We start from the raw sequence: 15205 nt of genomic DNA on the forward strand, positions 1-15205 counted from the left end.
CAACAGAAGTACAGAGTAAACCGGCCTCTGATTCAGCGCGGGCCCATATATGTAGGGAGGGCCTTTAGGTTGTTTATATCCATTGTTGGTGCCATTGCGATGTGTGTCAGAAACGCTGTTTTTGCATTTCTTGATTGTGCATGTGCAGTTTTTGGCCTTTCTATAAGTGTTGCTGACTGACTGGGCATTATCTATCCAATGACTACAGAGTATCTAGTCTAAAGCTTTACTAAGTTATACTAAATTTACCTAAATCTTTTGATCCCTTGGGATACAGGTTCTAAAAGTGTTCGTCTAACTATCCTCCTGCCTCCACTTCGCATTTTGCGTACTGCATTCTCCATGTCTCAAATGACCACGGCATCATTAAGAGATACGGCGATAGTTCCCTCATATCTTACTGCCCCCATCCTGCACAAGATGGGATATCTACTCCTAATGCCTAAGTTAAGTGTGTGCATTTCCTACCTTAAAGAGGAAATATTTACTCACATGGCAAAGAACGCGGGGAGTACTTACCGATGACCGAAATGCTAACTTAGCGCTTCAGCCTAACCTTGTCCCGACCGAGGTTCGTTTTGCTGCTTAAACACCAACCGCCAATTTATTAATCATCTTCCTTCTTCACCAAATTGTGATTCCGGTCTCTACTAATCCTCGACTTTGGCCTTCGTTCATTTCGCCTTCATACTGCCCGAATAATCAAATCACGCTCGGTCCTCCCATCCATCCATCCATCACACCTCGTGCATGCGCATGCGCGCTCTCTTTTGCCGATCATACACCATCATGTCCTCCTCCTCCTCTTCAGCATCGTCCTCATCAGCATCACCATATCCCTTTGCCACCGCCCCCGACATCATCCGCTCTCACCAAAAGGATGCATACTTCACCGGCCACCTCACGCAGATCCTGAGCGATCTGCATCGTCGCCTTCGCGGTGCCCGTCTCACACACGCCTGCGCACCCGAGATTCAGACCCTGGCAACGCTCGCCTACTTTACTCTCACTACAATTCCCGGCAACCGAACCCTAGGTGAGGAGTATTGCGATCTTGTGCAGATAGATGCGCGTGATGGTCAACTTCCTGCTATCGGCCGTCGCGCAGGCTACGTAGCTGCCAGCATTCTTCTCCCCTATATCGCGGCCCGGATTCTCCCTGGACTACGCGCTCGGTTGCGCAACCTTCTACAGCGCCGGTTAGAGGGCCTTCGCAAACGAGATAACGGCTCGGCGACAGGGTGCGAAGCGCGCATGTGGTCTTACTTAGACCAGCATCTGGGCTCTTTCACATCAGGCGCTCCTTTCAAGGCCGTTATTCTAGCCCTTTTCTACTTCAGTGGTACATATTACCAGCTGTCCAAGAGGCTTCTTTCCCTGCGATACGTTTTCACACGTACCGTTCCTGATACACCCGATCGTGCAGGATACGAACTCCTAGGTGTACTGCTAGTCATTCAACTTGCGGTCCAGGGCTATACCCATGTTCGATCTACAATTACCGAGTCAGCAGCTCGCGAACGCGCTGCTTTTGGGGCTTCTGATGATATCTCTTTGAATCATGACGGAGCCTACAATGGCGATAACAACCTATTGCTACCCACAGGAGCTTCAAGCTCAAAGGCTAAAGTCGACATCTTTGCTGCCACACACACCCCAGCAGCAGCTGTACCACGTATTCAATTGACTGATGGCAAGGCCATGGGCTACATCAAGGGTGGACAACAAAGAAAGTGCACACTGTGCTTGGAAGAGATGAGAGATCCCTCAGCGACACAATGCGGTCATGTCTTCTGTTGGGAGTGTATAGGAGACTGGGTGAGGGAAAAACCCGAATGCCCTTTATGTCGACGTGAAGCCATGGCTCAACACATCTTACCACTACGTGTGATGTAATGGCTTACTAGTTAGATGTGATTTGCAAGATATCCAATTCAGATGAACAAATATTAATATGCTCAATCACATCCTCGATGCGAGATGCTAAAAACAAAACAAAGAGATACCGTGGCTCAGGGCCCATGGGTATCATCAGAGCAGGCTCATGCCGCTATAAAAATAAAAAAAAAACGCTCCAATCCTCTCGTGGTATCCATTCCAGTCCATTCCAGTCCGTCCGATGCACCAACCGCTCATTATCTGCCATTCGGTTTCCCAAAGCATAGTCTTGAAAGAATAAATCTCAACACCAAGAGAAATGGTCCATCCTTGCATCCAGCAACAGATGCCCGTCCGTTCCGTTGTATACATACTATACACAATTACTGATGGAGATCCAGGGGCCCCAATACTCGCAACCGCCAGATACACACCTGACGAGCCACTGAACCCCTCCGATCCCATCTGTTCCCGAAAACTTGTACAAAATAAAAGCTTGTCCATAAAGGTATCGTGGAAAAAACCGTTGTCTCAATGCATCATCCTCATAAACTCCTGGAATCCCATGCCCGGTGTCTGTCCGATTTTCGGCCTGATCTTCCGATACCGCTCTTTTTTTTTTTTTTTTTTGGTTGAATTTGAAGTTGGATAATCACTCAACAGAGAACAGGACGATCTCTCCTTGTTCATTCTGTCGAAGTCGGAGGGATCTCCAGAGTTCTTTCTCTTCCTTGCCCTTACCCAACTCGCTGCCAGTAGCCTCACGTTCTCGGTGGAAACGCTTTAGAACCCTGTTTAAGCTGACGCCCTTCTCACTCTCAGGACCCTTGTCGACAAAGCTGAGGAAGACATCGGCTCGAGGCTTGTAGAGGACGACTTGTCCAGCGCTGGGGTCTGTTTTGCCATCTTTGCTCTGAGGGCGATACTCGATGAGCTGCTGAGGCTTCTTCTCTTTATGGGACTTCTTGGAAGAGGAAGAACTCTTCTTGGTCTTGCTTGACGACTTGGTTTTCGTCTTGGACTTGGACTTGGGCTTGCTGCCGGCAATCATGCCAAAGAGGCTATGACCAGTAGAGGCATGCTTCGAGTGCTTAGAATGTTTAGAGTGCTTTGACTTCTTCAGAGGGCTCGCGGGGGAAATTTCCGGAGCGTCACCGCCAGAGTAATCAGGGGACGGGGGGAATACAGGACGCATCATTCGGTTGATGCCGCCAGTGAGTCCTGAGTGAAGAACCGGTGGGGCATCCGTCATAACTTGGTCACTAGGAACATCGATATGTAATCGCTTGCGCTTCTTGTCTTTCTTCTCAGTGCTGGTCCGGCTTTTGCGTCTTTCGGATTTTGAAGCGGGTGTAACAAATTCGGCGGCTGGCACGGGGCCACTTCCATATTCGACTGCAGGTTCATCGTCATCATCCACGAAGCCGTATTCGTCGCCCTTGTCCTTGGGTTCGTATCGTACCAGTGAGTTGCCTGGCTCCGCGTCGAGATTCATGTTGGAAGCATTAGGTGTTTGTCCAGTTCCAACGAGGAATTCAAATACATCCACATGTGGCTCCGGGGCAGCAGAAGGAGGCGTAGGAGCCTCTGGGGGCGGGCCGTTTGGCGATTCATCGTCACTGCTTTCTTCGTACTCGGCCCAGCCGAACTGATCCTCAGGGACGTCTTCAACGTAGGCGTAGTGGCTCATGTTACCAGTGTTGTTGGGGAGAGTTTGAACTTCAGTCATGGCTTGGTCTTGGGTGTAATGTTGCTGGTTATCGTTGGGGTGGCTGTGTTTCTGTTTCTTGTTCTTCTTGTCCTTATAGAGCGCACCTTGGTACTTCTGATCTTCGGTCATACAACTCTATATGATGTCAGACGATTACACGAGTTCAGGAGGGTTATGGCTACCGGAAAGCCATGTGGTACATACGGTATGTGATCGGTATTGGACGCCAGGGAAATACACCATACAATCAATGCAGGTGAAGGTAGCGCCGCGACAGCGGTTACGATGAGGATCAAGCTTCTTCTTGGTAAGAACGTCGCCGCAGGCCTGTATGTAGTATGTAAGTTAGTATAACAAAGGACGGAGCTGATATAAACTACGGCATGAACGGTATAAGTGGGATGCAAGACAATGGATACTCGTTCGATGCGGCGGGGTGGTGTACTGGGATATTTGAGGAATACAAGGGGAGGCGAGAGCATGGCAAGACGGTTATGGTGGGCCAGGAGATCGGCATGGGGAAGAAGGGGTGTCCCTTGAAGGAGGCAGTTCGTGACAGAATGGTGTGGTGGGAGTGATGTCAGGCGTGTATGAGGTTTGTTTAGGGGGGTGGGCATTGGGATTGGCATTGGGATTGGCATTGGGACTGGCATTGACGGGAGTGAAGGGGCATTTGTTTGAGAGATATGGAAACGGAGGGGGATAGGATATGGATATGGCTTGAGCGGCGGGAGTCTTTGGATAGCAGCATAACTACTAATCCATGGGAATGGATAAAAAGTCGAGACTTGGCGGGTTGAGGTGCAAACAATGCCGAGAAAGCACTTCACCGAATAACGTACCTCACATGAAAAAGAAACCATGACTGCTGCTTAGAGGACACTTGAGTGTCGATGGTTAATAAGATGTGTTTTGCTGTGCAGAGAAGAGAAGTAAACCTGCACAACGGTGCAGTTCTGAGAGACGGTCGGTATTTAACGGGAGACAACGCAGATTCAACGTCTTGAAGAGACTGCAGAAGTGCTGGCTTCCAAGAAGCTGAGTGGAGGGGCGCAAGGGCCAGGGGACGAAATGATTCGGCCGAGGGATGGTTTTGAGGCACGCAAAGCAAAAATAAAATCGGGGGCGGTGCTTTTTTCAGAGTTCTGTATGGCCTGGACGAGGTTGCTGATATGACAGGCGCAAAAGACTAGCTGCCGTAAGGTTGCGTTGGGTGTTGCTTGGGCACGACTTGGGCAGCATAAGCTCAACGAGCGATGAGAGGCAAAGAAAACGAGGCGAAATCAAGCAAGAGTCAGTTGCGAGCTCGAGGAATGCGTTGTGACGACCAAAGCGAAAAGGCGGAAAACAAAGTTGGATGTTGACGATAGCACGAGATTGATGGAGGGGCGGGCGGGACAAAGCAGATAGCCCAGCACCAGCAGGCGAGATTGAGTGCAGTCAGGTGGAGGGGTACTTCGAGACCAGGGTCCGTCAAGCCTGAGTCTGAGTCTAAGACTGAGCCTCTACGAAGAGCACGGTTCTTGCGACGGGTTCCAGCTCCTGAGGATCACGTAGCGTGATGATGGAGGCGCGGGTAGTGGGCGGGAAAGATGGCTGTGATCCCCAAAGACTTAAATTAGGAGGGCTCCAAAGGCAAGATGGAGGGATGAATATCGGTAGAGCTAAAGTCTCTTTGCAAATGACAAGAATGAACTGCACGCGCGCGCTGGAGAAAAGAGTGGGATGTTGTGGAAGAAAAAAAAAATAGACAAGAAAAGGAGGGTGTTTCATTGATTACCTAGAGTGGATGCTACAGATGGAACTACAGCACAAACCCGCTGTAGCAGACGCCCTGGAAGAGGGCAACCACAGCAACAACTGCAACTGACAGGAACAGGAATAGTGACAATAAAACACGAGATAACGACCGGACAGGAAGCATCGGATCCAATGCAGAGCATCTCACGCCATAGGAAGTTTGGGGGGCTTATTACCGGAACACCCAAGCAACCATCATAAACACCATCAACAATCAACAGCCGACTTCAGCAGGGAAATACTCAAAATAGCTCAGAACCAGTTCAGTGCAGCCCAACCAAAGCAAGCCTCCAGCATCCTGAGTGTCTCAGTCTATGAGTGTGTGTGTGAGCCCGCTGCTGTAGCGACGTCTGCAACAAAATGATTGGACGCTCATTCATTATTAGCAGAAACCCTGATAGTGGGTGCTCATGATGATGACGATGATGCACACCTCAGAACTAACCCTGGAAACTCTGAAGCCGCTCGCCCTGGATGGGTCTGATGCTCATCAGAGCGCTAGTCCAGCCCGGCATTCCTTCAGGTATTTGCGTACCATTGGCTGAGATACCAACCCAGACAGGGGCACTTATCAATGCAATGCCGCCCAGCAGGATAGGTTGGGTCTTGATTGGAGACCTTTCGCGCCTGTCAAATGTTTCTGGTCTATCACTTGTAAAAGAGAGTTGGGGTGGTGTCAGGAGTTTGTACCAGGAGTGTCAGAGTTGAAAGGCACAGCATGTTCCCCTTGCCTAGGGTTCGTGGCGCGCTTATTTCATAACTTGTGTGCACTCGTTTCAAAAGGGCTTGACGCTTGTTCAATCTGATGTTGACGATCATTCGAACAGCGTAGTAATGCGCCATCGAGATGCATGCTTCGCGGTTCGATACGGAGAGTAGTGTGTGCGTACCTGAGCTGTGGATGGACGGCTTTTTTGCATACTTTCTTGGCGTTCCATGCCAAACGCCCTGATTGTCTGTAACAGGCTTAAGATGTGCCATGCGCATAATGAGGAAAAGAAGGGGCCTCAGAGCGGCAGCGCTCCTGAACAAAAAAAGGGACTCAGCACTTCACTACAAGGGTTCTTCACCCACGTTGGACGACATCAACCTGTTCCACGGCGGGAACTACGGGGCAGATAAAGGGAAAGACTACAAGTATGATATTTCTGCCTTTTGATAAGAGTTATGCGCTGTTCAGGTTGCTTTCCGGTCCATGGTCGAAGGACATCATCCTCCTCCTCTGGTAGCATGGCTCACAGCTAGGTACTGGTCCATGCTCGTGGTCTGCATGCGAAAGTAATCCAATGACTGTGAGATACGTGCTCAGCTCAGAGCTGCTTTGCTTCTTGCTTCGACACCCCCAAAAGGAATACAAATTCCATGTTAGTGTGCAATGACAAAACTAGGTCCAGGGCCGTAGATTCCGTGGCCCCTTGCATAAAACTCTCCTCTTAGTTGGCATGTTTGCTTGTATTATTGATCGTTCACCTATGAACTATCCCGCCATGCCCACGAGGTTATCATGCCGCTACCCGTCATCTGGCGACAGCATCTTACCCCACCAAGCAAGATAGGTACGGCACGACAGGATAGCTGCCAGGTATTGGCGGGGGCTTTGGTTTGTCTATGGATGTCATACAACGAGTTTCACTGTCCCTCCAGTTCAACCTCGCTCGCCTCATATTCATCTTGTGTGGGCTCAGCACAATGCGCCTTCATTTCAAAAGTGTCTCGTGGTCTGGTTAGCTCACCAGGCTATGCCTCTAATTATCTAGCTGATGGCACAAAGAGGCTAAACCACCGCGACGGTGGGCGCAGAAAGCCAAGATGAGGCTTGTCTCAGGGGGTATCCCTGATCAACATAACTGCTACAGTCTACTCTGCACAAGCAGAGTATCATACGAAGCTGAGGAATGGAGACCCAGTCAGGCTACGGGGAAGAACATTTGAAAAACATCCAAGGGCCGAGACCAAAGGGACGATTCGTATAAATTCCCTTAACCGCATTCCTCAGTTTTATCCCGAGAAATAAGGATAATTATCTCTTCGAAAGACAATGTCCTAGACACTCGTGGACTGGCAGGAAGATACCCCCACACAGAGCTTGGGAAGAGGGCCGTCACAGAGGATGAGATATGGTTTCATCGACGAAGAAAAACAACTCCCTTCTGCCACAGTTTGATAGCCAGTGACACATCACATCACATCCCGTCACATCCCATCGCAGAAGCTAGGGAGATGATTACCAGCGTCTCGGACCTGGCTACTGAATGGGCTTATGCAGGCCATAGATATGGTCGATCGTTAGCCAGGAACCAGATTGTGATAATGTCTGTCGCTCTGGTATCACATTTGTGAAGCACCCAGATGTCAGTTCATCTTGACTCTTCATCAACATGCATCTAGTTGCACAGCACAAGCTTCCCTGATTCGGCAACCTTGGGGATATGAGCTACGTACGTACCTATTCTGTAGTACGGGCGGTATGTCAAGATCTTCCCGGATCAACAACTGGCGAGATTGAAGCCCGCTCTTTATTGTTTGTTAACATGATGATGTTGTTGGTCCGTGACGACGTGTTGGTCAGCAGACTTAAGGACCTTGATCCTAAATGACAGAAATAGTCAGATGAGTTTAGGGCCATTTGGACCATCTTCGGACCATTCAGGATAAACTTAGGATATTCTTTGCTTAGTTATTTTACGCACCCTCATCAAAGGTCTTACTGGTAGAAGCTCTTTCGTTTCTTCCTGCAAGCTTCCTAGCGTGGTTAAGTCGGTTATGGTGTACAGACGTTGAGCTCATTTCCACCGTCGCGTCCGTACCCTGGTTGGTTGTCATGTGGTTCATCTTTAACGAGAACAACAGGAGGCTGTGGTGATGAAAACCGTTTGACAGCTGACTAAAACTCATCAATCTCTTCATGCACCTGTGTGATGGCATACTGTATATTAACTATAGCGCCCCCTTGATCTCCTTGTCTCTGCTGATCTGTCTGTTTCGTCGTGTGTATCAGCTTCATTGGTGAGCGTAAGCTAGGAGGCTTCGGGTACCTGAAAGTCGCCCGCCGCAGAGGTAGAGCCTCCGCTAAATTAGCGTTGACCGTTACCTGTGCTGCGCCCATGAGAGGAGTATCTTCATTTACCTTTCTCTCCACCTCATCGAGCTGAGATCGCTCTGTGCCCCACCATTGACCTTACATGGAATATCCATCTCACCTCCAGAGTCCCGAAGTTATCGATATTGGCTGGATTGGTTCCTGTCTAGACATGGATGATGACTTCTAGGCAGATCTATTGTTGAGGTGCTAGTTGATAAGTATTACAACTGTTGCTGGATTCAGAGCCTGAGGATTCGGCCCAGTCATTCGCTTTCTCAACGTATCTTTCTTTAGTTAATCTTCATGGCTTCACTTCTATTTCTCCTCATGACACCTACCTCGACCAATACCAAATACCACTCCTTATCAGACTTTTGTTCCCTTGGGTATTTTTGGGGCACTTGCACCTTGTTCTACCATACTTGAGCATCGTCCCATTCTATTTGTGCTTCCACGTCTCTTGCCAACCTCGGTATCATCCCAAAGAAGGCCTTTCGACCCATGTCATCCTCGTGCGTGGTACTTCCATAAGTGGGATCGCCGCCGAAGACAATCCCCAAGGAGCAAGAAAACTTCTGGCCTTAGATCAAAGGTGTCACAAATAACCTGAGCAAAGTTTCACCAAAGTCTATACTAGACTTGTCTAATTCTTTCTGTCACCCTTGGGGGTACTTGGAAAGTGGTCCTAGGCTTTCTTGCTTCACTTGACGGTCGCCAGGGGCAGCTTCAACAAATTCAGTTCAGCTTGTTGCTTTTAGGTCTAGAGATCGAGGAGGCACACGCAATATTTACCTAGTACCTTACTTACTTCCCATACGGTGATTAAGTATAGGTCTAGGTGGTTTGGCAACTCCTGTCACGGTGTCACCTCTTCCTTCCTGCCTTCGCCCCCCTCAGCAAACCCCGAGCAATACTTCCAATATCTTGGGTGCATAACAGGGCCTTAATAAACTCAACATCTTATCATCAGACAGCTTCGATTACTCAGTACTTTTTCTTGGGGCAGTCACCGTCTTTTCGACCCTCGAAGTTCGCGACCGCCTACGATCTATACGAACGGATACCATATGCCCCTTGTTGCAGTCTCCGGCCTGTCTCCAGTCTCCGCCGTCAATCACTGTCGGGGGTTCCATCTCCCCAAAAAGTCCATCTCACTCTGGGTTGATAGGTAGACAGACATACACGGTCTACCTTCACCTGCACTGCATCTGCATCTGCATCTGCAGCCATATTGTTGTAATGCCCAGCAAACCGACCAAAGCAACCATGTCCAGCTCCAACTCTCCCACATCTCAATCCTCCAACAGCTACGTCGAGCAGACCGTCTCGGTATTGAGCTCGGTCGCCAGCTATATGCGTCTGCCCGCGCTGGCTTCAACGGTACGTGCACTATCCTGCAGCTTGGCTGACAAAATAGTCTTGCCTGCAGCCATCCATAACTACAAAGGGACTGTTCTAACGTCAATGCGCATACAATAGGGTCTCGCCGCCGTCCTCACATCATTACTTTACTTTAAACAAAAGTCCGTATCCCAACACCATCACCATCACCGCCTCCGACTCCATCTCCCCTTGCTAGCTGCTACCGACCTCCTCTTTCTTTGCCTGACCCGCATCATCATCAAGCCGAGCCCCGCTAACCCTGCATGTATTAGGGCTCTCATTTACCCGAGCAACATTCCCGCAAATTCTCGCTCAGACGTTCCCAAGCCTTCAGACTTTGGCATCTCAAATTTCGAAGAACTTTACATCCCAACCGACGATGGCGAGAAGCTCTCAGCCTTCTACATCCGTGGCCCTCGCGGCCACAAGAACTCAAACATCACCATCTTGATGTTTCATGGCAATGCTGGCAACATCGGCCATCGGTTACCTATCGCTCGGATGATCATAAACTACATTGGTTGCAACGTTTTTATGCTCGAGTATAGAGGCTACGGTTCCTCAACAGGCCAGCCCGACGAGTCGGGTCTCAATGTTGACGCGCAGACTGGGCTCAACTATCTGCGGCAGCGGGCCGAGACACGCGATCACAAGCTCATGGTTTACGGTCAGAGTCTGGGCGGTGCCGTCGCTATCAAGCTTGTCTCCAAGAACCAGGAAGCGGGTGATATCGCTGGTCTGATCTTGGAGAACACCTTCCTCTCCATCCGAAAGCTGATCCCTTCCGTTGTGCCCCCTGCCAAATACCTTACCCTGCTATGCCACCAAGTCTGGCCCAGTGAGTCGGTTCTCCCCAACATCACAAAGGTGCCCACGCTTTTCATCAGTGGCTTGCAGGATGAGATTGTTCCGTAAGTTCCTCTGCACCCTCTCTTCCCCCGCTACCCCTGGTCCTGTGATGATTAAATTTGCATCACCCACAAAAGTTGAAGTACCCTCGTGGTCTTGATATGAAAGCAAATACTCCCTGATGATCGACATCACATTCTTCTGCTGCAGCATGGCGCAACACAGAACACGAAGCTAATGTATGCCAGGCCAAAACACATGAAACAGCTGTATGACCTCTCCGCCGCACCTACCAAGCGATGGAAGCCTCTTCCGGGTGGTGATCATAACTCAAGCGTCCTGGAAGAAGGTTACTTTGAAGCCATGTCAGATTTCATCGCTGAGGTAACGGGTGATACACCACAAGAAAAGACACGTTTGTAGAGACTGGGTATATCTCGTTTAATGTTCCATTATGCATGCATAGCCTTGGTGAAGGAAGGAAAACGCACTGACAGCATCACACTCACGATTGACGACACCTCCTTTTTGTATTACCACACCTCTTCGTACACTTTCTTTGCTAGTCCATATTTACGTACACGCTCAACGCTCAACGCTCGCGAATAGCGGACTCGCAAACCTCGAACTAGAAAAGAAACTTGGCATTGATGAGACATTCATAAACTACTTTTGAGTTTGTTTGCTTGCGCTTGTGGTGGCCTTGGTGGGGGCACCTTGAGCCTCGTGATCCCTCCCAACTCGATGTTCGCGTGATACGAAAAAATGAATAGTTGGTGTCACATCAATGTCTTATATGCAATCCTTTGGGTGTCGAGCAAGAAAATATCAGACCTTCATGCAGGTTATCAAAATAAACTCAACAAAGGGTATCCTAACGTTACACTAAACTTGGGCTAAAGTTACAGTATCCTAAAGTTATCCTAAAGTTATACCAAGTTACCTAAGTCGTTTTGTCATTTAGGATCGAGTTTCTAAGTTTTCTTTCCTCCCTAGGGTGCAAGAAAATTTCTGTCATTTAATGAGGGCGATCAAATGGAGGGTGTTGAGCAGGATAATGCTGAGACCACAGTCCTCAGACGAAAGATGCCGAGGAGAAATGTATTGATGCGAAGATGGCTGATGCTGGGCTGCTACATGAGCCAAGCTGAATAGGTAGGATGTCGCCGATACTCTTGTCAGTTTGTATGGATGTTCCAAACTGCTCTCCTGCTAATGTTTGCTCTGCTTTAACCTTCTCTACAGCCAGCATCATGGTATTGATAGCTATGTTACAGACATGAGAGAAAAGATAGTTTCTTTAACTACAATCACGACAGATGCCAGCCTGAATTGTCGTTCTATGCAGGCGTCTGGTTATCTCGACTTGTTTTGGTACATCATCCTCCGGTCTCTCGTGTAAGCTGGAGCAAGTGTGGACGATGACAACTTTGTCACATCACCACAGAAAAGTGCTATAGACATATAATGCAGCATGTTCAAGTCCATTGATGAACTGCCTAGCCTCCGATATCTTCAGCCTGTCAATGCTATCTCCCTTCTCTGTAGGAACCCACGCCTCCTGTTATCAGTGTTTGGCTTCTAAACTTATCAAGCATCGTGTAGGCAATGATCATAACTTCGGCAGTCTGATGAAATGTTTTGCGTCTGTCTGCGGTCCATTCATCACGTCTCTCAAATATCCCCTTTGTCGTATATTCGAGTTGGCTAGCAGTTGACAAATCATTCTATGAAATGCCATTGATTCCTGTTCTATTAGCTTGTCCTCGATGACGCCAACAACCGCAGATTTACTTGTGGAGGAGTCAACGAAGACTTAGGATAATGCTCCTAAATGATAAAATGGCTTATGTCAACTAAGTCATAAACATACAGGTAGATTTAGATTGAATATCTTAGGACAATCCCAGTGGACTCTTTAACTAGTTTATTCTTGTCACCTAATTCTGGAGTCCTGCGTCTTCTGACAACTTAAGGGCTGTCTTGCTAGAAAATGGTCTTGTTACTCGATGTCTCTGACACCAAATTTGTTCTCAGTCGTGGACTAGCAAGGTCATAGAATTCTTGTACTCCGTGATCAACTTCGGCAAGTGGTTGAACCCGGACGCCCTTCCTATCTGCCCTTGCACATACCCTCACTGATGCCTTTAGCATTCAACGTCCCCATCAAGAGCAGCCCAGACCTTTCCCGCCTCCGGTTGTTGCGGCCTCTTCTTCTTGAGTCCTAGGAGTAGTTTGCGCCCGGGCTTTGCCTCTTCAGTTGCAGGAGTAGAAGACGAGGACATTGGCCTAGAAGCCGCGCGTCCAGCTACGGCACTCCATCCTCCAGTGCCGGCTCGGAGGGGTACCTCTCGCCGAGAAATTGCACCGGTAGCATCTGAGTGACAGAGCAAGACGCTTTCAGCGAGCTTTTCACGTCGGATAGTCTGCTCGATCCGAGGTTTGAGGATTTCTAGGCTCTTTTCCATGGGTGCGGGTGTGAGAAATGCGGAATATGAGACTGAAGCTTTGATGAGAACTTCCTCATTCAGAAAATCAACCTTGAAACTGAAGCCTTGCAGGGATGTGAGATCCGGTTCGAGAGCAGTGTTTACTTCCTCGATGGTCAGACCGAAGCGAGGCTCCGTAAGTACCAGAGCATTGAAAGGCTCAGTCTCGAGAATGGGGGGACTTGGAGGTCGAATCGCAGCCGCAGCCGCAGCTTCGGCAGCTTGAGATGCTCGGATCTTGACACACTGCGCAAGTGTCTTCGTCGGGGCTGAAACAAACTTATCTGATTTCCACACAAGAACAGACCGGTGAATGTCGTAGTCCTCGCTCTTACTCTCGAAGCCGAAGTCCTCGGCGAGCAAGTGAAGAAATTGGCGTGACTGGTTCTTCATGGGTTCATATCGTAGACGAACTTCGTCTTTGTTAGCAGCAAATACTCGGAACTGGCTCTCCTGAGCATCTCCCCATGATTGCATCTGTTTATAAAGCTTCAGAGTATTATCCGAGAAGGGAATATGGTCGTTGGTGTGAGAAGCAGGATCGATATTAAGAGCTGCGGCCAGGCGACGGTTGCGGTCAAGTCGTTCGCACTCCTCATCACATCGAACCTCTGGCCGACTCGGAGTAAGGTTGCTCGTACTTGCTAGGCACTTAAAACTCTGCTTGTGATTACCACATGCACAGCTGGTGGACATCTTTACCTGACAAGCTGTTGATTCCTTGCAGACTGGTACGTGTGTTAGTGGCAAGCTTATAACTGGGTTTTGTCGGCTTACGAGTTTGTCCATGGCAAACACTCTGACATGGGTGGTTACATAGCAGCTTGGGTTTTCCGCATATTTGCTCGCAACCATTCTGAGCATCTCCGCATTCTCCGGGGCGATGACATAGCTTTTTACATGTATGGAGTCCGCAGGAGAGTTTCTGTCCGCATTGCTCTCCGCAATGAGCCTCTTGCAAATGACAAGGCTTGTTGTGAAACGTCGTCTTTCCACAGATGCATCGCTTCTGAACGAGGTATGTGCATGGCGGGCAGGATACATCATCAGGATGGCACTGATGGTCAACAGAAGGATGTCCACATGCAGTCTGCCGCTGACACTGGTTAGTGCAAGATGGCTGTCTCGTTCCGCATGGTTGTGGAGGATGCAAGACTGTCTGGCCGCAGTTGCACGAAACTTCTTCCCAGATAGCCTCGGGACAGCTTTGGCAAGCTCCGCGGTGACAGAGTTGCTCACAAAAGTGACTACCACACTTAAGTGGCCGTCCGCAGACGGCGACACAGATATGCTCAGCCTCAACTGGTAGCGAATCAGGGCCCAGGCGTTGCTTCTTCTGCTGAGCAATACGCTGAGATGCCTTCTTTTCACCCGGGCAACAATGCTCTCCGCATCGATGTCTTCCGCAGTTACGAGTAGCCTGGCATATCTTGAAGCATAGGGGATGTTGGATGTTTCCCTCATGGCAGACCGTCTCGCCCGTGACTCGGCCACAGCGGCAGTCAATCTCCATCGTTTGGGTGCAAGGGTCACATTCCCCAGTGTGGCACAAGGATTGGCAGAGATGTCCGCATTCCAGCTTCTTCTCGCAAATCCTCTTACAGTGAGGAACATTATCTTCACAAGACTGACGAGGCTGCTCCGTGAGATCCTTGAGCGGTGTCCTGCCACAAGGGCAATGGGTGACAACGTCCGGAGAGAAAGGGCAATGAGCCGAGACCTCTTCTTGCGGGTGACAAGAAACCTGGCAACGATGTACACCACAATCAAAGACTCTTCCGCAAGCACTCTCGCAGCTAAAAGAGCCCTCAAACCAGGAACTGTTGCCCAGATCGAAGAGGTCGAACGAGTCGCATATATCTTCCTGTTTGGAACATTGCATCTCCTTTTGCACTCGTCCACAATAACACCTAGCTTCGACCGGCACCTCACAGGTACCACAGACACCTGGATGGCATGTTTGAGCACATTCATGCTGACCACAAGGTAAAAAATCGCCACAACGCTCTCGAC

At 49.3% G+C, this 15205-nt stretch overlaps 4 protein-coding genes across 9 annotated transcripts; 2 read left to right on the forward strand and 2 right to left on the reverse strand.

Annotated features, from left to right (window-relative positions):
* The first annotated feature begins 127 nt into the window (after positions 1 to 127).
* FVEG_08096 (hypothetical protein) lies at positions 128 to 1984 on the forward strand. Its single transcript, XM_018896915.1, has 2 exons — positions 128 to 451; positions 502 to 1984. The coding sequence occupies exon 2, from the start codon at positions 751 to 753 to the stop codon at positions 1894 to 1896; it is 1146 nt and encodes a 381-aa protein (XP_018754453.1). The 5' UTR covers positions 128 to 451; positions 502 to 750; the 3' UTR covers positions 1897 to 1984.
* Positions 172 to 5371, reverse strand: FVEG_08097 (hypothetical protein). Of its 2 annotated transcripts, XM_018896916.1 has the most exons (3): positions 4432 to 5371; positions 3794 to 3916; positions 172 to 3724 (listed from the first exon to the last, which is right to left on the reverse strand). In XM_018896916.1, exons 1-3 carry the CDS (start codon positions 4450 to 4452, stop codon positions 2531 to 2533), a joined length of 1338 nt encoding a protein of 445 aa, XP_018754454.1. In that variant the 5' UTR covers positions 4453 to 5371; the 3' UTR covers positions 172 to 2530. The 2 variants fall into 2 exon arrangements, with proteins under 2 accessions (XP_018754454.1, XP_018754455.1); XM_018896917.1 differs by lacking the exon at positions 4432 to 5371 and having other exon boundaries at positions 3794 to 4347.
* A 1166-nt stretch (positions 5372 to 6537) lies between these two features.
* On the forward strand, positions 6538 to 12417 carry FVEG_08098 (hypothetical protein). 5 transcript variants are annotated; one of them, XM_018896921.1, is made up of 6 exons: positions 8376 to 9851; positions 9951 to 9994; positions 10127 to 10765; positions 10952 to 11880; positions 11949 to 12247; positions 12299 to 12417. In XM_018896921.1, exons 1-4 carry the CDS (start codon positions 9711 to 9713, stop codon positions 11124 to 11126), a joined length of 999 nt encoding a protein of 332 aa, XP_018754459.1. In that variant the 5' UTR covers positions 8376 to 9710; the 3' UTR covers positions 11127 to 11880; positions 11949 to 12247; positions 12299 to 12417. The 5 variants fall into 5 exon arrangements, with proteins under 5 accessions (XP_018754457.1, XP_018754458.1, XP_018754459.1 ...); XM_018896919.1 differs by having other exon boundaries at positions 6538 to 9851; positions 10952 to 12247; XM_018896920.1 differs by having other exon boundaries at positions 6538 to 9851; positions 10952 to 12328.
* Positions 12418 to 12850: 433 nt separating this feature from the next.
* Positions 12851 to 15166, reverse strand: FVEG_08099 (hypothetical protein; the record flags this gene model as incomplete). Its single annotated transcript, XM_018896923.1, has 3 exons — positions 12851 to 13852; positions 13900 to 13920; positions 13970 to 15166. The coding sequence occupies 3 exons, from the start codon at positions 15164 to 15166 to the stop codon at positions 12851 to 12853; spliced, it is 2220 nt and encodes a 739-aa protein (XP_018754461.1).
* Between the last annotated feature and the right edge of the window lie 39 nt (positions 15167 to 15205).

Source organism: Fusarium verticillioides, chromosome 3 (assembly GCF_000149555.1).
Source record: "Fusarium verticillioides 7600 chromosome 3, whole genome shotgun sequence".
Taxonomy (NCBI): domain Eukaryota; kingdom Fungi; phylum Ascomycota; class Sordariomycetes; order Hypocreales; family Nectriaceae; genus Fusarium; species Fusarium verticillioides.